Below are 23,359 nucleotides of genomic sequence, written 5' to 3'. Positions count from 1 at the left end.
ACCCCCCACCCCCAGCCCCGGCTACCATAGCCCCCGCCCACCAGACCGGCTGCAATCCCAGGCAGGGGGCTGAGGCGACCCCGCGGTCCTGTGCTGCCCACATGGCCCGGAGCATGAAAATCCATGCACTGGAGGGGGGTCCCTCAGCCCGGCCTGCCCCCTCTCACAGTCCGGGAGCCCTCAGGGGCAGGAGGCAACCCAGCGATCAGGGGAAGACGACGCCCCCATCACACCTCTGCTGCTGCCACTGCCGGCAGTGCAAGCCTCAGCCGGCCCTGGTTACCTGCTCCTCGGGTGGCCCTGGGCGGCTGGGGGGGCTGAGGGGACTGGGGGACTCTGGAGGCAGGCACGCGGAGCAGCCGGACCGGCCTGGGGGTGGGCCCAGCCATGCCGTGTGCCTGCCACCCTGGCGGGGCTGAGGGGACTGGGCGCTGCCATCTTGTGGCTGTGGGCACCACCATCTTTGAGGGTGTGGCAGTCAATTGGCATATTCCCTCCTTATTGGCTGTGGGCGCCGCCATCTTTGTGAGGGTGTGAGGTCAATTAGCACATCCCCTCTTTATTAGATAGGATTCCATTCTCCCTGGAGCTGGGACTACGTCCAGGCACAGCAGGGCTCAGGCCCGTGGTTTCTGCTCTGTCCCCCGAGTGGCTCCTGCAGGCTCTGGTCGGAGGCTCCCCAGCTGGCCACCCCAGCCCTCGGGGTGAGAATGTGCCATGGCCTGGGCCCTGCGGCCAGGGCAGAGAAGCCTGCACTGCTCTCATCTCCTCCGACGCAGAGGTTCCGGCTGGGCCAGGGACCCTGTCTCAGTGCTGTCTTGGGCTCTGGCTCCTGGTGGGCACACAGTAGGGACACTGACATTGCCGGCCCCCCTGTGTGCCAGGCCCTGTGTGCCAACGATCCTTGTCGCCGTGTTTTTTATTTTATTTTATTTTATTCTAGAGAGGGAGGAAGGGAGACCGAGAGGGAGAGAGAGAGAAACATTGACTAGAGAGACGCCAGTTGGTTGCCCCTCCCCCTGCACGAACTCTGACTCCGAGTCAAACGTGCAACCCTCTAGTGCACAGGACAACGCTCCAACCGACTGAGCCAGACGGGCCAGGGCGGGATCACCCCCATCTTACAGCGCAGGAAGCTGGGGGTCAGGCAGGAGGCGGGTGGGGCTGCAGTCTCCCCACCATGCTCCGTGTCACCTCCTGCCCACAGCCGGCAGCACCCTGACCTTGAGTCCGGAGCGCCTCCCTCCCCCAGGATCACTCTGGGAGCCCTTCCAGCTGGGACATCTCCTTGACCTTTAGGCCCACTGGCCACAGGTCTCAGGAAAGTGGGTGCCTCCCTGGGCTCCCCTGAATGTGGGGGACAGCCAGACAACAGGCCCCTCAGACCCAGGCAACGATGGGGTGGGAGGTCCAGTCACTGTTCAGCATCGGGCCTGACCATTGTCACCTGCCCGTTCACCCACCGCAGCCCGGGGCAGGTGCAGCCTGGGCCGGGCTGGCCACAGAGCAGCTGCCCACGCCATTCTCGGCTCTGCCTCTAGAATGCCCGGCCCTGGCCCCGGCTCAGGCCACCACCATCCTGTCTGGGAGCCCGCCTTGCCTCACTCTCGCCCCTGCCAAGTCAGCCTCCAAAATGCAGCGTGGCACCTGGGTTCAGGTCCCAGCGCAGCCCCTGCCAGCTGTGTCACCTCGGGCAAGTTGCTTAGCCTCTCTGGGCCTCCGTGCCCTCACCTGCCCAGCGGCGACCTCACAGGGTTGCTGTGGGGTCCGCTGAGCTGACTACAGCAGCAGCCTCACCCTCAGGTTTGCTCGGGCGCGGGCACCGAGGTCAGTGTCCTCCAGTCACAGCAAACATGCAAACCTGAAAGTCACTGCTTGGGCTGAACACCTGCCACCCGCCCTGGCATGGCCGCTCAGACCCCCTGGGGCCCAGCCCCAGCCACGGCTCCTGGCGGGTCAATGGTGTAGAACCCGCCCTTGGGCCCTCGTTCTGCTGCAGGTGACACCCTGGAACAGTGGGGTCTCGGCTCCATCTGGACTGGGAGCCCCTTGAAGGCAGCTGCTGGCTTCATGCTCCCCCGAATGCAGGCCCAGGTCCAGCTGGCCCAGGCAGGAGCCAGAGGAATGCTTGTGGACTTGAACTTGGACCAATTCTCCATCCACTGTTTCTCGCCAGGACTGACTTCCCAACACCTGAAGGCGTGGTCCAGCCGGGCCCACCGCAACCTCAAAGGCCAGGGAGGCAGGGCTCCCTGCCTCCAAGAAGGACCCGCTCAGAGGCAGCCCACGGGCCTGGACGCCAAGCTTGGGGTCAGATCTAACCCCCCCCCCCCTGCCCCCAGGAGGAGCCGAGACCCGGGCTTGACCCGGCGCTCCGCCAGCCGGCTGCCAGCGCTCCCCGGCCTGGGTGGGGGAGAGGGGGAGCGGAGGCCTGCTTCCCCAGCGCTGTCTGTGGCCGCGGCACGATGGCCACGGTCCAGCCTCCCCGCTGGCCGCCGCCGCCTTTTAAACCTGGCCAGACAGACTGAGAGGCTGGGCCTCCTCCAGGGCCAAGTCTGTCCGAGGAACAAAGGTTCTGGGCCAGGCCCCTGACCGCAGGGGAGGCAGGCCAGACACACAGGACAGCTGAGCTCCAAACGGCCAGCTCATCGCGGGAGCACGAGTCCCGATGCTCAGGAACGATCGTCACCGCCCCTGGGACACCCCCGCAGAGGCCCAGGTCGCCCAGAGAGGACCCCCGCCCTTCAGCCCCGGAGGCGGCCCAGCCGAGGGAGGCGGCTTCTGGGCAGGGCAGCTGCTGGGTCTCAGCCTGTCTGGGTGCTGTAGCGAAGGCGGGTCCTCGAGGTCCTGGACAGGTACTGACTGGGTCCTATTCACTTGCATCTTCAGAAAAACCAAGCGGGCGAAGGGCAGAGAGCGACTGTGTGTGTGTGTCTGCACGTGCACATGGTTTTGGACGGTCCGTGAGGAAGATGATGAGCAGAGGCGGGAATGATGTGAGGCGGGGCCGTTGTCTGGGAACAACAGCATCTCAGGCAGCAAGTGCAAAGGCCCTGGGGCCCTGGGGCCCAGCCTGTGTTCATGTTAAAGGGACCAGCTGTTCCATTTTGCCCCAGACGGAGAGGCTTCCCCGCACACTGGGATGTCAGTTCTGTTTTTATTTGCTTGTTAACCCTCACCAAGAGTATTTCTCCCACTAATTTTCCAGACAGACTGGAAGAGAGGGGAAGAGAGAAACATCGAAGTGAGAGAGACATATTGATGGATTGCCTCCCCCATGTGCCCCGACCAGGGCCAGGGATTGAACCTGCAACCCAGGTACATGCTCTTGATTGGGAATGAAACCACGACCCTCCAGTGCACGGGCCGATGGTCTAACCGCTGAGCCACACCGCCCAGGGCTGCAATTACAGTTTTAAAACCAGGAGGGGGTGGTTACCCTATTGAGGGGACCTCAAGGAGGCCAGTGTGGCTGGAGCAGGGTCAATGGGGCGGGGGGGGGTGGCAGGGGAGAGGAAGTCAGGCAGGTGACAGCGCATCAGGGCCCGGAGGGCCTGTGAGGACTTGGCCTTTCATTCTGAGTGAGAGGGAGCCGCTGGAGGCTTTTGCAGAGAAGGGGTGCGATCTGACTCGGTTGTTGAAAGGCTGCGATCACAGAAGCGACTGTGGAACAGGGGGACGCGAAGGGCGTCCTGGGGACGTCCTGACCCTCTGTGGCTTAGCTGCCACGGGAAGCCCCTGTCCCACCTCATTGAGTCTCCAGCCACAGAGAGACAGTGCGGCTTCGGGGGGACTGCTCCCTGCAGGGTGGGCTGGGCAAACGAGACCCAACTTCCAACTTGGGGAAAAGCATTCTTCAAAATCTTACAAACATCAAACCAGTCAGAAGGCAGAAGAGGGGCCCAGGAGGTTCTGCTGACGGTTTTGCCTTCCCGGGATCTTCCGTCCTGAAGGAAGAGTGGGCCCTGATGCGCTGTCACCTGCCTGACTTCCTCCCCCCCCCCCGGCCCCCTACCACCTCCGTTGACCCTGCTTCAGCCACACTGGCTCCTTGAGGTCCCCTCAATAGGGTAACCAACCCCTCCTGGTTTTAAAACTGTAATTCCAGTTTTCCTGGCCTTACAGGGAAAGGAGCTGAAAGTCCCCGGAGCCTCAGGCTTGAGTGGATCAAGGTCTTCTCAGACGGGTAGTGTCTCCAGGCATACGACACAAGCACATGCAAACCCTCTAGCATCCTAGGCCTCACATGGTTCTTGCAAATAATTTAAAAAATACAATGTCCAGCACACAGTCAAACATAACTAGGCACACAAGTAGATAACACCCCATGACTGAAAGCCGACAGAAACACACCCACGCAGAGGAGATCCTGGAATTATCACACAGACTCAGCTACCCCTCACCTGATCTCCACAATGACCCTGAGCGGTAGACATTACTATTATCTCCTTCCCAGATAATGAAATGGAAGCCCAGCAAGCTAGTGATTTGTCTAAGGCCCCACAGCCAGTGAGTAGGAGAGCTGTGATGCAGCTCGGGCCTGGTGCCGCTGTGACCTATGCCAGGCATTGCCCTGCACGCCCCCTGCCCTGCACGCTCCCCACCCTGCACGCCCTCCGCCCCGCACGCCCTCCGCCCCGCACGCCCTCCGTCCTGCATGCCCTCCGCCCCGCACGCCCTCCGTCCCGCACGCCCTCCGTCCCGCATGCCCTCCGCCCCGCACGCCCTCCGCCCTGCACGCCCTCCACCTCGAAAGTCCCAGAGGCCTGATGTCAGAGCCTGCAGCTGCCCTTGCACCTCGGCCGAGAGCCACAGCGTTTCAGGAACGGGAGTGACAGGGAAGAGGAATGCCTGGGGACCACGTCAGGGGACACCTGCCAGCCACCCACCCTCTGATGTCGGGGACAGGCCCACGGAGGTGATGACCAGACAGAGCACACCAAGGGCCAGAATATGGGCTGACAGGGAAATAGAGGCATCTGGGTGACGGCCTGGGGCGATCGCTTACAACGCAAGGTGCTCGCACCTTCCCACCCCGCAGCTCCCCTCGGGAACTGGTTCTCGGGGTGCTGCCTCACAGGGGCGCGGAGGGAGGGGTGAGGCTGCTCCCTGCGGCCGTTCACGGGAGCGACAACCCGGAACCGCTGTCCGCTCGCAGAGGGCCGGTGGGAAAAGTAAGGCACACCCCCATCTCACAAAGCCCTTAACAAAACGAGGTAGGTTTTTATGTTCTGGCCTTTTTTAAACGTCTAAAATAGAGTATTAATTGAAAAAAGCAATTGTAAAACTGCATACTTTCTACTAGTTCAAAAATTTCACACACACACACACACACACACACACACGTAGCATGTGTGTGTGATATTCATGGGGAAAAATCTGAAATACAACTGGAACTAACAGAAAGCCGGAGGACTTGTGGCTTCCTTCTTTAGGTACTGTTTGAACCTCTTATAACGAAAATGCATCAGTCGGAGAAGCAGAAGCGAGCGCTCGCGTGTGCGTGTGCGTGTGTGCGTGTGTGCGTGTGTGTGTGTGTGTGTGTGTGTGTGCATTTCATTTGTCTAGATCAGTGGTCGCCACCGGTGGTCCGTGAGGTCCGAAAGGCTGGCGACCGCTGGTCTGTATGCTAACAGAGGGCGCACACGACCACCTTGCACCTGCATTCCCGCAACGGCTCCTGACTCTTCAGCTCTTTATTTGCCAGACTCTCCTCCCCAAACGTCCCGAGTCCACTCGCCAAACTGCTACCAAAAAGGAGTTTCCTAAAAGGCAAGCAGACCATACCACCCACCCTGAGGAAACTCTTCAGTTCTCACTGCCGCCAGCGTGGAGTCTGGAGTAAGGTGCTCCCCCAACCTCTGCACCACCCGTCTCTGCCCCCTTCCCACAGCCCCCCATCCGTCCTCAGAATGTCAGCCCCGTCCCACTGCACACCCCCCCTGCCCGTCATTCTCTCTCCCTGAAGTGCCTTTGACCCCTCCCTTCCCCCCCCCCCCACTTCGGTTTGCCCTGTAGGTGATGTTACTGCTCAGAAAACCCCTACGACTGGTATCCTAAGAGGGTTATCATTCAGCTATGAACTCATCACCCCACAATCACTGTGTTTTACATGCAAACTACTTCTCAGTTCCTGTTTACAACCCTTATCTCTCATTAGTCACTAAGCTTCTAAGGCGGGCATTTACCTTGTTCACCAGCGTCTCCCAGCCCCTGCAATGCCCGACAGTAACTGCTCAATACGTCGGCCCCACACTGGAGGTCAGAGTTCGATTCCCGGTCAAGGGCATGTACCTGGTCTGCTGGTTTGATCCCTGGTCAGGGCCCGTGCGGGAGGCAACCAGCAGATGTGTCTCTCTCACATCGATGTTTCTCTCTCTCTCTCCCCCCCTCCCTAAAAATCAATGGGAAAAATACCCTCGGGTGAAGATTAACAACAAAAAAAGTGCTCAATAAATATTTGTTAAGTGACTAAATAACTATGACACATTCACATTTGTCCAATCAATAAATGGCTTACAGACACAATCAGGCCGAAGCAGAGTAGGTGGCCGTTTTCCGCCTCCCACGTGGCAGGTATGGCTTGGGGGACACTCCAAAAGGCCTGCAACCCAGCTCACCCACGCCTGGGGACAACCCCCCACTCCCCTCAGTGAGTGAGCTGTGCCGGGCCTTCAGTTAACCGGCCGTCGTCACTGGGGCTCAGAGATGAATGTCACCGATCCGCCAGGGTCCTCGGCACCTTCCCGTTCTCCGGCCGCTCCCGGGGGAGCCCAGCGGCACAGTAAGTTGCTTGTGGGGTGAGGAAGGAAGTCGGCAGCGCACACCCCTTCCTGGAGGGGGGGGGCACCCCAGCAAGGGGGGCCTGTGTGGGCGCTGGGAGAATTCTCCGTGACTCACTGTCGGCTTCATAGGTCTGTGCTGGGCCGGCCACAGGTGGGGTGTAGATGACGGGAATGGGGGTGCTTATTTGAGCACGAAGAGGTCAGTGGCCAGCGTGGCCAGGTCATTGCTCTGTGGTCAGGGATGGGGTGTCTGGGGCCAGGGCTCCGATTCTGGGGCGCTGGGAGGCTCTCTGATCCCATAAACACTAGTCCTGATCCCACTCTCCCAAATGCGTCGTGGCGTACGGCACAAACATCGACGGCTTAGGGGGAATCTCACGACCCGTTTCTTTGTTGCTGTTAACCCTCACCCGAGGTTATTTTTCCCATTGGTTTTTAGAGAGCACAAGGGAGGTAGGGAGGGGGAAAGAGAAACATCGATATAAGACAGACACATTGATCAGCTGCCTTGCGCACGCACCCCGATTTCGGGGGCGAGGATCAAACCTGCAACCCAGGTACGTGCCCTTGACCGGGCATCAAACCCATGACCCTTTGGTGTGTGGGCGGATGATCTAGCCATTCAGCAACACCAGCCAGGGCTCACGGCGCTTTTACAAATAGCTACAAAGGCCAAGCTGAGAACCTACTCAAAACACCCTCGTGACGGGACAGGGCTGGGGTGCACAGAACGTGGCCGTGTGAAGGGTCCCGGGCACTTGCCCACCGCCCCTCCGTCTGCCAGCAGACAGCCCCTCAGCAGAGATCTAGCGCTTTCTTCTTTCCGGGTGGGGAGGCCGACACGGAGAGCCCCCAGCTCGGCCTGCCCAGAAGACGGCGTCACCTGGCCATCCTGGCGATGGGGTCAGGCTGAGCGCTGACCCTCCCGGGCTAGGCCACCCTGCCTTCCCCACTTTCACGAACCCCCAGATCAGTGAGGACAAACCCGGCGCAGCCTGTAGGGGGGCTTCCTAAGACCGAGTCAGCAGGCGTGGGACCCAGTGGCCCTCCAAGCCCCCCTCCCCCGCGGCTCCTCTCCTGGCTCAGAGCCACCGGCTCCCCTTCCTGGACGAGAGAGGGAGAAAACATACTCACTGCTCCCCAGACGAAGGCTCAGCCAGCCGCGAGGCGGAGACCCGCACTTTGTGAGGACCGAATTCATGCTTGACCTCTGGTGACGCCTCGCCCGGCCCTCGAGCTGCGGGCCAGGCCCCCAGGTCTGTGTCCCCGTCTGCCCGGCTGCACCCCCACAGCGGAGGGCTTCTCCCAGCCTCAGCCCCGTCCTAGCTCCTCCGGGGGAACCCGGCTGCACAGACAGCCACGGAGCCCGCTGCCCGGCCCAGCCGCTTCCCGCCGACGCGGGCCCCCGGGGCGCTGTATGTTCTAACTACGGGCTTCCTGGCCGCGGTTTGCACTGCGCTTTCCCGCTGGTGGTTTTCTCCCCTTGGATTTTCCATTCCCAGGTACCCATTCGCCCCTGGAACGGGCTCCGCAGGCTGCTGGCCGCCTGGCCTTCCTTCCTTCCCGGAAGAGCAGCGCCGGGACCTGCTTTCTCAGCCCCAGCAGCAGCCCCGCTGGCCGCCTTGGCGAGGAGGCAGGCCTGCAAGTCCGGTGGCTTCTCCCTGCCCGGCAGCCGCTCACCCGGGAGAGCAAGTCAGTTCCAAAGCGTTAGGAAAGCCCAAGCCACAGTCTGCTGAGCATCAGTCACCATGGCAACCCCGGGCTCCCCAGCCCAACAGTGTCTGCCGGCTCAGCTGTTTGCTTACTCAGCTCCGCACTTCCAGGGGACCCGCTGCCCCGACTGGACTCCCAGTGCGGCTCCGTCCAGGCTGTGCCCGCCCCGCCCTCTCTACCCCTTTTCCTGGCAAAACCTGGAAATCTTTAGCTCAGCAAAGCTGTTCGTTCCAGAGGCCCGAGCATCACGTGGCTCCTTCCCCTTCTCGGCACAGATGGCCCCACATTTATTTCAGCCACTGTTCAGGCCCAGCCCTGGGAGGGGAGCCGGGAGCGCGGAGCGGAGCAGTTACAGCCCCAGCCCCGGGCTTCTCTTTCCTTAATTTGAGCTTTTCTGGGAGCAAAACTTTCTCCTTCTAATACACTCTCTAAGACAGCCAGACAGGAGATACCACCCTCTCTAAACTCACACACCTGGACCCAAACAGAAAAATTAAACTGCCACCGCATTCAATACTGCGGGGAAAGCCGCCGGCATTTGCCGGGCTCCCTGCGTCCCGCCCCGGCCCCCGGCCCTCAGCCCCCTCCCCTCCCCTCCCAGGGTCTTATTTTACCCGGTGTTTCTGCCATCATTGCTCCTAATCACTGAAGTAATTTCCTGGAACAAAATGGTCTACGTATGTAAGGAATTACACCAATTCATGTCCTCAAAAATATTTAATGATACAAAAGAGACGTAAGTGAAAAGAGCTGGACAGAAAACCACACGTACAGGACACCAACGTGGTACAAACGCCAAACACAATTTAGAAGGTGCCAGATGAGACAGCATCATGGCACCGACAGTGATTCTCCGTGCAGTGGACTGGAGCATGTTCTAAATGCGTGCACTGTTCATCCAAGTTCAAAAGCGCTAAACGGAGGTTTAGGAAAAACTCCCAGGAAGGGGTCCTTCGCGGGAGCTCTTTAGCGGGACACGTGGCCGGAAGAACAGTTTTAAGGTGAACCTGCTGGAGGGGGGCCAGGTAAGAGGTTTCTGATTCCAACGCTGAGTTTCTGCTTCGTCCCGGTGTGACTGCGAACAACCCGGTCTTGGTCCCTGCCTTCCAGACGGCCGCAGTCACTGCTCGCCTCTGAGGGCCCGGCCTCAGCGCTGCGCCCGCAGGGACCGCAGGGGAAAGCTTCCCTCCCATCTTAAAGGGGGAACGGGCTCCAGTGAGTGTCTCCCTCACAGCCTCACGGAGCCAGCGGTCCAGCCAGGGCTTGAACCCGGAGCTCTACCAGCACAGCCTGCTCTTACCACGACACTGCACATCCAAACCTAAACAGCCTCCACCAATCCATTAAAAACTCAGCACTTTTATAAAAGGAGCCGTGTGTCCACATCGCCGCGCCCCGCCCCGTCAGGCGGACAGCCGAGTGTCCGGCAGGGCGACCACCTGTCAAAGGGCCCAGTGGAGGCGGCGGGGCCTCTGCTCCACCTGGGACCTCCCCACCCCCGTCCTCCCCCACGAGCCACTTCCAGAGTCCCACCTCTGGAAAATCCTAATCCAAGGCACCTGAAGGGCGCGTCGCTGTCCCTCCCCCTCTCTAATCTCGTTTCCAGACCGGGGCCTGGGCGCACACGGACTCCTACCCCCAGGACTAGCAGGGTCAGGAGGGAACACTGAGCTGTCTGTTTATAAAATAAAATAAACCCTAGAATAAGCATGTACTACTTTGGAAATCACACACCGATGATTAAGAATAACTCAATGCAGACTCATTCCTACACACCCTGAACCACAACCGACTAGAAATAACAAGCCCAAACCACCGACATTGGTAAGCAAACGGACATCTACAGCCGGCCTGACCGGAGCCAGGGACCTGGAGGGTCTGGCCCTCTGACCACGGCCGACAACGCCCTCTAGTGGCCCTGTCTGCCTTCCTTACAGAGGGGCCCGGAGAAGGACTGGGGCCTTCAACGCCCGCCAGAGGGGAGGCTGAAGGCAGCCTGGAGTCCTGCAAAGGCAGTGCGACCTGCTGCTAGCGCCGTGCAGACCGCAGTGACTGTCACCGAGATGCAGGGCTGGGGGAGGAGGCAACAAGCTGACGGTGGTGGATTGTCTCACAGTTACTTGCAAAGTCAAAATAGAAAAATGTGTCCATGGTAAACTTAAGTATAAATAAGAGGCAATGAAGAAGTTAGACCTTAAATGGTCTCCCGAATCCTAAAATTCACCCGGTGGGACAAGGCTCCTGGGAGAATGTGCACGCTGAGGGTCTCTGAGAGCTTCAAGGCAGCAATCATCAGCGATTTCAATGGAGAAGATGGTAAAACCTGCGAATCCTGGGGACCTCCTCCAACATGCTCCACCAGGAAGTGACGTTCACAGTAAGTCTGAAATGCTGCCTCAGTTCGGTGTCCCGCTCTCCTCAGCGCAGAAATGGTGTGACCCAGATGGCTCCTCTCTGCCTCCCAAAACCACCCACCTCGGGGGTAAGGACTCGTGAGCACCAGGGAGAAGAGGACAGACTTCGCCTGGGAGAATGGCACCATCACCAGCTCCCGCGCTCACCAGCCCAGAGCTGTCCGCATGTTCAAGTTCAGGTCCAGCCGCCAATGGCAGGAATGGGCCCTTCTCAGAGCTGCCCTGCCAGGCCTCTCCCAGACCGCTCTGCCCAGGCTCGGTCTCGGAGGAGGAGCCAATCAGGGCAAAACCGAGAGGCGCCTGGATTTGAGAGCAAGCTTTTCTTCAGCAAAAAAACCAGTGGATTAAAAAGAGAAAAAGGCTTCTCGAGTCCAAACCTCCATCTGTTAAACCTTGATTACATTTAAAGATGAAACACGATCTTTAATACTTGTCCCACAGGAACGGAAGAGGATGGGAATCACGTGATCGGGGGATGGAACGACCACCAGCGGGTCCCGACCCCGGCCGGCCATCACAGGTGGGCAAGGGCCGAGGTGCGTCCCCACATCCTGTTACGCTCGGATCCCGCTGGCCAGCCTGCCTTCCTCCTTGGTTCATCTTTTGGGGCCCTTGTCTCCCTATTTTCACCCAGATTCCAACAACCAGATTCTTGAAGAACTTTGTTCTTTGTTTCAATGGCGTATCTTTTCCCTTCTGCTTCCTCCCTTTAGAAAATAAAGCATCGTGTCTGATGGGCCACACAGCAGGTGAGGGCAAAGCGAGGTCACGGAGCGTAAGAAGGGACTAAGTGGGTATGACTCCCACGAGCTGTGGAGCAAACGCTGCTCGCCAGGGCGCATTCACAGCGCAGAGCCCACCAGTCTGCTGCCGTCAGGCCGGAGACAGAGTCAGGCTTCCTCGCTCGTTAGAAACGTCAGTGTGCCTTTCGGTAGAACCTAGCTTTTGGATGTTGTCTCTTTCTATACGTCTCCTCAGCTTCTCTTGCTCCAATTTTCCCTGACGCTCCAGGAAGTTTAATATTGTAATCTGTTGTGACGTAAGGAATCGTCCCCTCGAACCCATGCTGAAAGGAAACAGAAAACATGCAAACTCCCAGTCCGCCCAGTCCTCCTCCCCCAGAAGACAGCATGGAGTCTGAGTGAGCCCCGCCCCCTCCTGAGCCCCGCCCCTCCTGAGCCCCGCCCCCTCCTGAGCTCTCTCCCCAAAGGCCTGGAAGCAGCAGGGGCGCCGGGGCCAGGTGACCGCCTCCTGTCTGTCTAGTCCAGTGGTCGGCAAACTCATTAGTCAATGAGCCAAATACCAACAGTACAACAATTGAAATTTCTTTTGAGAGCCGAAAACCGACTTCTGCGCATGGGCCACGAAGTTTCAATCACACTGTACGTGGTATTTTGTGGAAGAGCCACACTCAAGGGGCCAAAGAGCCGCATGTGGCTCGCGAGCCAGTTTGCCGACCACGGGTCTAGTCACCTCCACAAGCACACCCAACAGCGAGTGGTAAGTGTGGGTGTTTCCGTCCCCAACAAGCAGGTAAGAAGGGGAGGGGCAGCCAGGCCACCCACAGGCCCTGCAGTTCGGCTTGGAGGCCACACAGATGCTCTTGGCCACCATGACCTTCCCGTGACCTTCCAGGGCTGCGCCTGAAGATGGCCTCAGCCTCAGGACAGGGAATGGCTCTCCCACAGGCTGGTAAGCCCCTACAACCAAGCGTCCGTCTCCCCAACAATCACCTGCCCACGGCTCCTCCCATTTCGGGTTCTCCCTCTACCACGGACACAGCCAGCTCCCCCGGCTGTCCCGGAGCCACGCTCACCTGGCTCTTGAGGACACACTGTGGAATGGAAATGGCTCCGACCAGCAGACAATTCACATTTCTTAGTTCTTCCGGGGGCACAGGCGTGAGGATGTGGTAAAGCCGCTTCTCCATGTCGATCCCTCTGCAGATCCCTGGAAGACCCGGAGCGCACGCAAGTCACCCTCCGCAAGGCGCCAGGCCTCCACCACGCCCACTGCAGAGCAGCTTTTAAAACAGTTCCAGTTTCAACTGGGTTTTGTTTGAAAATACAAAGTGGCGGGAGACGGAGTGTGGGAATGCTGGAGGCCATGGTAGCGCCTCCCTGCTCGGCTGAGGCACCGAGTGGTCCTCGTGCCAACGTCCTAGACGGCGCCGGCGCGCCCGGGGAGACAGTCTAGTGGGGCAAAGGGGACTCGACCTGTCCCTTCCCCATTCCTTCCCTATGGTCTGCACAGAGTGACACGTCTCTGAAGATGCTTTGAGAAGAACAGTACTGTTTAAGTCAGAAACGTGTCATTACCGGAGGACTTGGCTAGTTTTGGGTCAACCTTCCAGAAACATCCGCTGACGTTTATTGACCTCATGAGCCCAGAGACCAACACCTCCGTGGGCTCTCGGAGGAGACGGGCCCAGGGCTGCGGGTGCCGCGCGGCCAGGCCTGGACCTGTGCTGTGGACACGCCAGGATGTCAGGACGTGACCGCGTCGCTTGTGCTCAGGTCACTCCCGAGAGTGGGGTCCAGTGCAGGGATGAGGATGCTCACACGGGCACGGGAGGACATGACACGGAGGAGCCTGACTCATTTCAAGAACAGAAGCCGCCTGACCTGGCGCGGGTGGGATGTGGAGAACGAGGCGGAAGACCAAACACCAGCGTGAATCTCTGAAGGACCGTTGAAGGACCTCGGGGACAGGGGGTGGAGAGGAGGGGACCCGGGAGAACACCAGGCCTGCGGACCATCAGGACCTCAGTTCTGGACCTGAGTCCTGGACGCCCGTGAGGTATCCGAGCAGAGTGAGTGCACCGGTAACACGGGCTCGGAACCCTCTGGGAGGTCAGCAGGAGACGGACTAAGAGCCCCGCGGAGGGCGAGCGGCCTCGAGGAAACACGCCAGGTGAGAAGGCGCCACCAGGCCTCGGGGCCCGGGGGAGGAGCAGAGGAAGACCTGCTTCCTGCGGCCCGAGGCCCACGGCGCGTGGAGACAGCAGCTCTCTGACCATCGAGCCGAGACAGCCCGCGGTAAGACCGCCATCTACAGCTGCCGAGGTGGGTCAGGTTCAGGAGGTTTATGGACACGTTTCCCTCTCACTCACCAAAGCCCAAACAATCGCAGATCGGAGTCTGCGTGAGCAGGACGGGCCCCTCTGTGTATCCTCCGACATCGTCCAGGATCTTGCAAAGGCCGACCCAGCTGGCGTTCACCGCGTACAGGATATGGGTAGGGGCGACATCAGAGTGAATGACCCGGAGGGCGACGGCACTGAAAGGGACCTGCAAAACCAATGGGCACCTCCCTCTGTTAGCTCTTTTTTTCTTTATTAAGTTCTTTGTGACGTGGGTTAAAAAACTCACGTAGGTTTCAAGCGTGCACTTCCATGATCATCTGTCTATTGCATATGTGTTCACCACCCAGACTCCAATCTTCTTCCGTCACCATATACATGACCTTCCTTCCCCTTTACTACCCCACCTCCCTCTATTAATTCTGAGAAACTACTTTTCATTTGTATCAGCTGACCGGCCAGCTCTCTAAAGTTATGTCTGCCAAAGTGCCTGCCGAAAAGCATCTAAAAGTATGGAAACACCAGCCAGCATCTGCTCGGTTTCACTGCTTTAACGGAGAGCCTGAGAACTTGACACCAAGTCCCTGTGCACCATCCACACTGGCTAGAAATCTAAACCAATGCCTGGAACTTTCTTGTCTAGAGAGACACAGCAGACAGTCTGTAGAGGTCCTACAGGGGTTACAGTCGCCGGAGACTGTGAAGACCCCGTCACGGAGGTCTCTAATGTAAGAAAGCCAAACCCACTCCGTGAGAAGAGCCGCCATTCATTCCCTAATGCAACATATTGAATTAAGACAAATGCATTACACGCCTGGAGCACAAGATAAAGAACTACCTTCAATGTAACCTTCTGGGTAACTTCAACTTCTTACAGTAGAAAAGTATTTTGTTACACGTTATTTAGATTTCAAAACAAATTTGAAGTAAATAGAAGGCAGGTTAGGTTACTGGCAGGTAAGTTCCAAATTCAGTTATACAGCTTCTCCAGGTGAGCAAAGCTCCCGTGAACAAACCGCCTCGGACTCTCAGCGGGGGACGGCTGGAGGCCTAGGGCCAAACGCGCCGTCAGGCTGAGGCACATCCCTGCCGGCAGGTCCGCCGCGCCTGCCTCGAGGCCTCAGCCTTGTCCCCTCCACCCGACTGTGCCCAGGTCGCTAAGCTGGAAACGGAACATACGAGCATCGCCCTCCCAGTGCCATGCAGGCACCAGGCCATTCCTGGTAACGAGCTTAGCACAGCGAGGGCTCAACACTGGACAGGGCATCCAGCGGAGGGCGAATGCTCTGGCCTCTGGAGTCAGGCTGCATGGCCTGCAGCCCAGCCCAAACCTTTACTGTGCCCCTTTGGGTCAGCTGACTCAATGTCCCTGGCCTCAGTCCTATCATCTGTAAAATGGGGATTATAACAGCCATTGTGAGTAAGGAGGAAACACAGGCTTAGGACACAGCACAGCCGAGTGAGCACTTAGGAAATGCTGCCTGTCACTATTTTATTCTTCCACCACCCAGAATTCTAGCATTAAGGTGGTTTCTCCCCCAAATAATTCTGGATCCCAAGATACACACACTCTGGTGCCAGAATCTCATGTTGACAATAACGTGCAAGGCTTTAAGAGTGCCCTCTGGGGGCCGGGCACCGCTGTGCACGCCCGTGGACTCCGCACAGCCATCCCCCAGGCCGGGTACTGCCTCGGCTCCACCAACGACAAACCGAGTCACACAGCTCGGAAGCGGGAGCGCCGGAACCAGACTGCCTGGTTCAATCCAGGGCCACCTCTGGGGTCAGGGAGGACATGCCCACTGGCCCGGAACCAGAGCTGTGCCCAGGACAGCACAGCCTGACGCCCGCTCTGCCACTGCCGCTGGATTCCTCAGCTCCTGTCTGCAAAACGGGGAGTCACCGAGCCCGCCCCGTGGGCTGGTTCTCAGGGTTACGAGGAGCTATAAAGCGGACAGAAGAGCGCCGCACACAGAAGCTCAGCTTGTACCTGATAGGGGGTCAGGCTGTGCAGGGGATGCAGCGGTTTCGGCGGGGGGGGATGCAGCTGGCCGAGGTAACCCAACAAGGCCAAGTCCCGAAGAACTCTGTTATGCGACTCTCTGAAAAGCAAACCAGGAGGAGGTGAGGAGCGGTCCCGACAGGCCCACCCCTCACTTGTCATTACGTAGATCCATTTGCACCTTGGAACCCCCACGCCCTGCCTTTCTCTAAGCCCGTGGGACACGGAGCGGGGAGACTCTCCTAGCGGGAGCCCCCTCTGGACATTCCCACAGGAAAACGTCTGACTGCTCCCCCCGCCCAGCCCACAACTGCGCTGGAGACGGAAAGTGATACAGGACTTACCGCTCTGAAGGAACGGAGGGCAGAAGGCGTGTTAAACTGAAGAAAACGGAATTCTCCAGCCACGACGGTTGACTTACCGATTTCTTGGAGTTTTTCTAAACGCAAAGTCCGACTGGACGCACATCAGCTTGTGTCCAGAAAATGCCACCGGACTGTCCTTTTCTTCGTCACCGAATTCCAAACTGTCTGCAAACTCTGGCACGTAGAAGCCTCGGTCTCTGACCTTGGCCTTGCTCTTTGTGTACAAGCCATCCATGTCGTCGACGTAGCTGGGGGTGAGTTGCGGCATGAATCTGCTCCGGCTAGAACTGAACTGCACCACGTGGCTGGGGGACAGCAAGCGGATCAGATCGACGAGGAGCAAAAGGCCCTGATCTGCGGGAGGGAGAGGACGTCAGCGTCAGTGCCCCAGAACAACGCCGTGTCACTCCGCGACAGCGCTCGGCCGGAGGATCTCCCCAAAACTGGCTCCAGCTGGTCTGAGCCGGGAGCTCACTCCCACTGGTCCTTCCCTGCCCCGTGGGCCTCAGTGGCCTTACCTGTCACCCAGCCCATTGTGTTGATGATGAGAGGGGACTCTCTCTTGTAGGAGCTGAACACATACTTGATGATCTCAATGTAATTCTCATAGTTGTTTTTACAAGTAGATTTCCCAAAATACACCATTTTCTGTGGTGTCCTCTGGTGGGTGAAAGGTGGTCCTAAGAAAATAGATAACAGGAATGAATCCATGCCCTGGCCAGTGTTCCTCATTGGTGAGAATGTTGGCCCAAGCACCAACGGGTCTCGGGTTTGATTCCTAGTCAAGGGCATAAACCTGGGGTTGTAGGTTCTATCCCCAGCCTTGGTCAGGGCGTGCACGGAAGGCAACCAATCAATGTGTCTCTCTCACAAAGATGTCTCTCTCTCTCTCTCCCCCTCCTTCCCTCCCTCCCACTTTTTCTAAAAAATCAATTAAAAAAACAATAAAAACAGCTCTAGCTGGTTTGGCTCAGTGGATAAGAGCTTCGGCCTGCAGACCGAAGGGTCCCAGGTTTGATTCCGGCCAAGGGCACATGCCCAGGTTGTGGGCTTGATCCCCAGTAGGAGGTGTGCAGGAGGCAGCCAATCAATGATTCTCTTTCATCATTGATGTTTCTATCTCTCTATCCCTCTCCCTTCCGCTCTAAAATCAATAAAGATATATTTTTTAAAAATAATAATAAAACAAACAAAAAAGCAATGTGGGATTCTGATTTGGATTTTGAACCAGAAAAAGGATATTAGTGGGTAACTTGTTAATTTTGAATAAAATCTATAGGTTAATAGCATTATATCAATGTTAATTTCCTGGTTTAAATCGTTGTATAAGGTTAAATAAGATGTTAATATTAAAGGAAGCTGTGTTTCTAACTTGTAACAAAATGGACAGTAGGTCCATTTACTAAAACGGAATCCCACAAAGTGTCATAGTTTATTTTTTAATTTTTGGAGGCTGGACAAACAGTTATGGGAAGACCATGATTTTGGAGGGGTATGCTCACATTTATATTTTATACTTTTATATTCTTTGATTTTTTTTTTGGTTAAGTATCATTACTCACACATTTTATAACACCAGAACATTTAGGAATCTACAATACGTACCTAGAAGTGGTTCTGTGATATTAAATAGAGAAATACAGCCTGGAGGAGTAAATTCTGTCTGTCCCAGGTCACATTCCAAATAGTCAACGCAGGAAATACTAAAAATTCAAAAGGAAATCTTAACTAGCTTTACTATGTGGAAAGGATAAATCAGATCTTAAGGGTTTTATGTGCTATACTAGAGGCCCAGCGCATGGGTAGGGTCCCTAGGCCTAGCCTGCAATCAGGGCCATCTTCTGTCCGCTCGCCAGTCCCCAGTCCCGCCCCACCGCCTACATCCACCCCGGTTCCCCGTGGTTCCCGTTCGCCATCCGGCAATTGGAGCCCTCGGTCCGGGGGAGGGACTGAGAGGTGGTCAATGCACCTCATAGCGACTGGTCGATCAGTCGTTCTGGTCGTTGGCCTTTTATTATATAGGATGATTTTGACCCACCGTAGGCAGGCTTTTGGGTGGACTGCTCAATCCATATGGGATGCCTAAAGAGGACATGTGATGGGTCACAGTGTCCGTCCATAATATGGTACATCGTCATCTTCCCTCTGGAAAAGAGCGGAGCTGACCTACTCTGTCTGAATCTCGATGTGGACAAATACAGATGCTGAGACCAAGTGACCCGCCCCGAAGCGCGCTGACAGGCAGGTCAGCACCCAGAGTCACCGCTTAGCCGAGCTGCTGGGCACAGAGTTGTAAGTCCTCTCTTCTGAGAAGCCAAGAGGCATCCCCATCCAGTTTCCTAAATCCAAACTCCTACTTCATGCCCCAATTCGAGCAACCTGTCAAAACAGGAACAGGCTTACCTGTTCAACAGCTGGTTAATCAGGTACCTATTAAAGGTGGACTTTCCGACGTCCTGAGAGCCACAGACCAGAATGATGGGGCAGCCGTCCGCTTCCTCTGGAGGTGAGACAAACATGGCCCTAGAGTTAGCCTCTCCCGGGGGCTCTCCTCACCCGGGGCTCAGGGCTCTGGCGGGAGCACTCAAACTTAGCAACGTCTCGCTCACCACAAGCGACGCTGACCAGCTCCTCCAGGGCCGAAAGGACACTCTCGGTTAACTGAAGGCCGTTTTTTTTCTTCTCTTTTTTAATGCCCACAGACCTCATGGCGAAATACTCAGCGTTAATCTGGAAAGTTGTCCTCTGAAATGAACAACATCAACTTTTAGAAAAGGTGAAGACAAATGCACCCTTTCCCCTCAGTTCTGAATTAATAAGCCTCATGCAACTGTGAGCTAAAGATGTGATCCCTCCCTTTTCCCAACCCCAACCCAACCCTTGCCAACTCTCCTCCTAAAGCACCAGCGCCTGTTCCCACCGCTTATGCTCACTTCCCAGCCGCCATCGCCGCCGAGGACACGTCCAAGAGAAAGAACACGCGTGGGAGTGATTGCCAGAAGGAAAAGGGAACTGGAGGCCGCAGGCCAAGAGCCCGCTGGGTATTTGAACGAAGTCAAGGCAATACCCCAAACAGAGCCAACAGACAGCATATACGCAGACAGAGCGGAAAGGGCGTGGAAGGCGGGTCCACGAAGCCCGGTGGCACCCTAGAAGCACCAGGAAACCGCGGGAAAGCCACCCGAGGAACGAGCCCACTCCCGCGGAAGCAGCTGGAGCCTGGACGGAACACACCACTGCGCGGAAGAGGATCACGGAAGAGACCGCCCAGGATCACAAGGAAAGGGCGTCATAAAGGAATGGGAACCCGCCTGGCCCTAAGGCTTGCTATCAGCAACTCTGGATTCTAGAAAACGAGGGAGCAGGCCTTCAGTCTGGACACCAACGACCACGCTGCTCGGTCTCATGGAGCCCAGTTCTTGGGAGTGTCTCGGGCTCAGACCTGGAACCCTCCCGTTTCTCACTCTATCAACTCCCTCGGTGCTGTTTTCCCACCCTGAGGCCTTTGGATCCTCTTCTGCTCAAAGCTCCAAATTTACATTTCCAACCTCTTTTCCGAATTCCAGACTCGACATCTAATAGGCACCTCAAAGTGCACACGTCTACACCCGCTCCTGTAGTCGCCCCGTCTCAGTTAATAGGAACGCCAAGCACCCAGGCATTTAGCCCCAAAGGCCTGGTTAGTCCTGGATTCTTCCTCACATCTCACCATCCAGTCTGTCCAACAATCTTATGGTTAGGTTCAATTTATTGGCTCATGGGAAGCAATTAAAGTAAAAACTGGACCTTAGGAAATTATCAACAGGGCCAGCAAAATACACAGGTGAGAAGAGAGAGCGGGGAGAAGGTGTAAGTACTTACACTGTCTCATGTTAATGAGTCAAGATACAAGATAACCATTTTTTTAAATGCCAAAAAGCACTTAACCGACTACAATATAAAAGGATGGCTTTTGCTGGGGAATGAAACGAAGGGCGGCCCTTTTCAGGGTACACCTTTCTAGTGACTGTTTTTACTGAGCACACGCACCACAGCCGGTAGGACACACAGCACGAGAGGCTGACCTCCGAGGGGAGCACCCTACAGTCATGTGAGAGGACTGTTTTGGCGAAAGTCATTTGCAAAACTCGGAATGAAAACTGGTTTTACCTCTTGTTCGAAAACGTAAGATAAGCCTGGATGGCTGGTAATGAAGTTCACAGCGGAGTTTTTCAGGGTTTCTAGCATCACAATGGAGCACAGAGGAGAAAAGTTCTTCATCACCCAACACCTGTCATCTGTAGAGAGAAGATTAAACTACCTTACCAACAGTAACTCCATTAAACTCTGTGCCCTTTAGGACCGCCATTTCCTCGGCTAAACTGTGAGCTTTTTGAGGGGGGACATGTTTGAGAGCCGTTTTCAGGGGGCCTTTCTGCATGATAGAAACACACCTGGGTTGAGAAGTCAGTCCAGGTTTGGTACCTACTAGCTGTGTGGCCTTGGGCAACTTTTCTCCTGTAAAATGGTGAAAACAGTATGGTGAAAAGTCACTCAGGACTTTTGCTAGGGTTTATTTTTATTAATTATATTCTTTCCATTGATTTTTAGAGAGAGAAGGAAGCGGGCGGGGGGGGGGGGGGGCGGGGGGAAGGACATGGATGTGAGAGAGACACATCAATTGGTTGCCTCTCGGACCTGCCTGGGGATCAAGGCTGCAACAGTGGCATGTGCCCTTGACCAGAATTGAGCCCGAGACTCTTCAATTGGGGGGTGATGCTCTAACCACTGAGCAAACCAGCTAGGCTGTTTAGAGAGAGAGGGAGGGAGAGGAAAACAAACATCGATAGTATGTGTCCTGACCAGGAATGGATCCCCTCGCCCCCATCCTTTAGTATAAACCAGTGTCGGCAAACTCATTAGTCAACGGAGCAGCAAACCTCGGCTCGCAAGCTGAGGTTTGACGACCACTGGTATAAAGGATGATGATCCAACAAACTGAGCCACCTGGCCAGGGCTGTGAGGGTTTAAGCAGATCTAGTAAAGTGGGCAATCTAGGCCATAGTACTCATCTAAAAGTTATTAGCCTCATCACAGCACACCCTCAGCAGATGCTCCGGTTCTTCTCATTACCCCGGTTAAGATGAGCTCTGAGCAAAGTTCGGGCTTCTCTCTTCATCTCCTTCTTGCTTTTCTCAGGCACCGAGTAATGAACAGCACTGAGAGCCAGGCGAGAGTGGGTGTAGGTAGAGAAGACATCTTGGGAAGGCTGGCCTTGGCTAATGGTAAAACCAAACACCTGCACCTGGCCGTAAAGGCAAGTCACGCGACAGGTCCCGCTGAAAGTAAAAACCTAGCAGGGAAAGAGAAAAAGAAAAGAAATAACATTGTGGATTCTGTTACTCATGACTGAATTTTCTAAAACCTTCATTGCTAGTCACATATCAAAAGGTGGCAGATTTCTAAATAACAGGAGACATTGTAGTGGGTGACTTTCAGGTACTTAATGTTTTTGACCTAAGATTACATCCCATGGCAGCTACAGACCGCTGGTGAACATGAACACATGGAAAACAAGGGGGTCCCACGAGCCCAGCTCTGCTGTCCTCACGGCTCCCTGCCTGCCCAGGTTCTGCGTGGCTGGCTTTTATTTCCCTCCTGCATTGGAGGGGGGCGTCCCAGGCCAGAGTCCAAGTGAACCGCAGGGACCCTGCAATCAGACTGAGGGGCTTTGGATCCTACCACCGTGTCCCTTTTGGGGAGTTCCCGAAGCTAACCCTCAGTTTCTTCCTCTGTCAACATTCACAGCAATCGCGGCAGTGACTCCAGGTGAGCTGGGAGTATTACAAGGGTTCAAAACAACCAAGACACGCAGAACACGCAGAGCCTGACGTTCCTGGGCACCCAGTAAATGCGACCTCTTATCAAAACCATCGCCACGGAAGTCCCTTTCAGCTCTGAAGACCTACATCACCCAAAGCGGAGTCCTTCTGACCCTCTGCTCAGCACCACCGCCTGGAGGACTCTCTCGACTCCCACAGAGGGGCCACGGTCTTCCCCGGGCCCGCCACCCCCGGGGCTGCGTCCCCGCCCTCCCCCTCCGCCCGCCGGGCTCTCGACTCACCTGTTCCCGCGGCAGCAGCAGCAACGCGCGGCCCGGGCCGGCCGGACGCAGCGGCGGGATGGGGAGTTTCGCGGGGCAACTCGGGGCGGTGTCCTCGTCCGAGGTCGGGCTGGAAGCCCGGCTGGAGGTCGGGCTGGGGACAGGTCTAGGGACCGGGCTGGGCACCGCGGTCTTGGGCCTCGGGGCAGCCGCCGAGCGCGACACCAGGCAGCTGCCCTCCCGCCAGTCCGCGCCGGCCGCCTGGGCTTGCAGCAGCCGCCGCCGCAGGAGCCTCCGGCCGCCCCAGCGCAGGAGCCGGAGCCGGCGGCGGGGCCGGCGGCTGAGGATGAGCTGGGGCCGGGCCTTGCGGGATCGCGCCCACGTGGAGCGGAAGGGCCCCCGCTTCTGCAGCTGCAGGGTGTCCGCCATGCTGGTCGCCGGCGCTGGCGGCGCGAAAATCTCGCGAGATCTCATCGCTCCGCCCCTCAGCCCGTGGAGCGTCGGAAAGAAGCGGCCTGGGAGCGGCGCGCGCCCTCTGCCGGCGTTCCTGAGCCTCCGCCGCCACTTCAAAGGCTCCTGCCGGCCAGCGGGCTACCAATAAAGAGGTGACCTGTGCCCTGGCCCGGTGGCTAGGCTGGTTGGATTGGCGTCCTGTGCACCAAGAGGTTGCGGGTACCAACCCTGGTCTGGGCGCCTAGGGGAGGCAGAAACCATTAAATATATCCTCGGGTGAGGATTTAAAAAACACACGTGTGCGTCTTGGTTGCGCTTCCAGGCTGGGCGAGCGTGGGGCGCTACCTCTTCAAGCCTGAAAGTGCAGCGGCGGGCAAACCGCAGCCGGAACCTCAGGACTCGGCCAGAACCGGAGGAAAACCCCGCGCCCAGCTTGGCGTTGCTAGGCAGCTCTGGGAGGCGG

General features: G+C 57.0%; 2 protein-coding genes across 4 annotated transcripts in view; both read right to left on the bottom strand.

Annotated features, from left to right (window-relative positions):
* The window catches only part of PLEKHG5 (pleckstrin homology and RhoGEF domain containing G5), a gene marked incomplete at its 3' end in the record, with an annotated part of 44,877 nt that extends 36,425 nt beyond the window's left edge, over positions 1-8,452 (bottom strand). For 2 of the 3 annotated variants that reach the window (XM_079777278.1, XM_079777274.1), the window contains exon 1: positions 7,920-8,452. In XM_079777278.1, the coding sequence (XP_079633404.1) occupies positions 7,920-7,986 (67 nt within the window). In that variant the 5' untranslated portion in view covers positions 7,987-8,452. The remainder of the gene's footprint in view (positions 1-7,919) is intronic. The other variant, XM_079777272.1, reaches the window with a different exon arrangement.
* Positions 8,453-9,196: 744 nt separating this feature from the next.
* NOL9 (nucleolar protein 9) lies at positions 9,197-23,305 on the bottom strand. Its single transcript, XM_079777645.1, has 12 exons — positions 22,465-23,305; positions 21,474-21,693; positions 20,511-20,638; positions 18,971-19,106; positions 18,765-18,861; positions 17,967-18,064; positions 16,880-17,041; positions 16,418-16,715; positions 15,985-16,096; positions 14,025-14,202; positions 12,729-12,862; positions 9,197-11,978 (listed from the first exon to the last, which is right to left on the bottom strand). The coding sequence occupies exons 1-12, from the start codon at positions 22,915-22,917 to the stop codon at positions 11,829-11,831; spliced, it is 2,166 nt and encodes a 721-aa protein (XP_079633771.1). The 5' UTR covers positions 22,918-23,305; the 3' UTR covers positions 9,197-11,828.
* Positions 23,306-23,359: the final 54 nt, after the last annotated feature.

The sequence above is a fragment of the Cnephaeus nilssonii genome (assembly GCF_951640355.1).
Source record: "Cnephaeus nilssonii genome assembly, chromosome: 7".
Taxonomy (NCBI): domain Eukaryota; kingdom Metazoa; phylum Chordata; class Mammalia; order Chiroptera; family Vespertilionidae; genus Cnephaeus; species Cnephaeus nilssonii.
The sequence above is the reverse complement of the archived record's forward strand: the minus strand, read 5'-3'. Positions and strand labels throughout refer to the sequence as shown.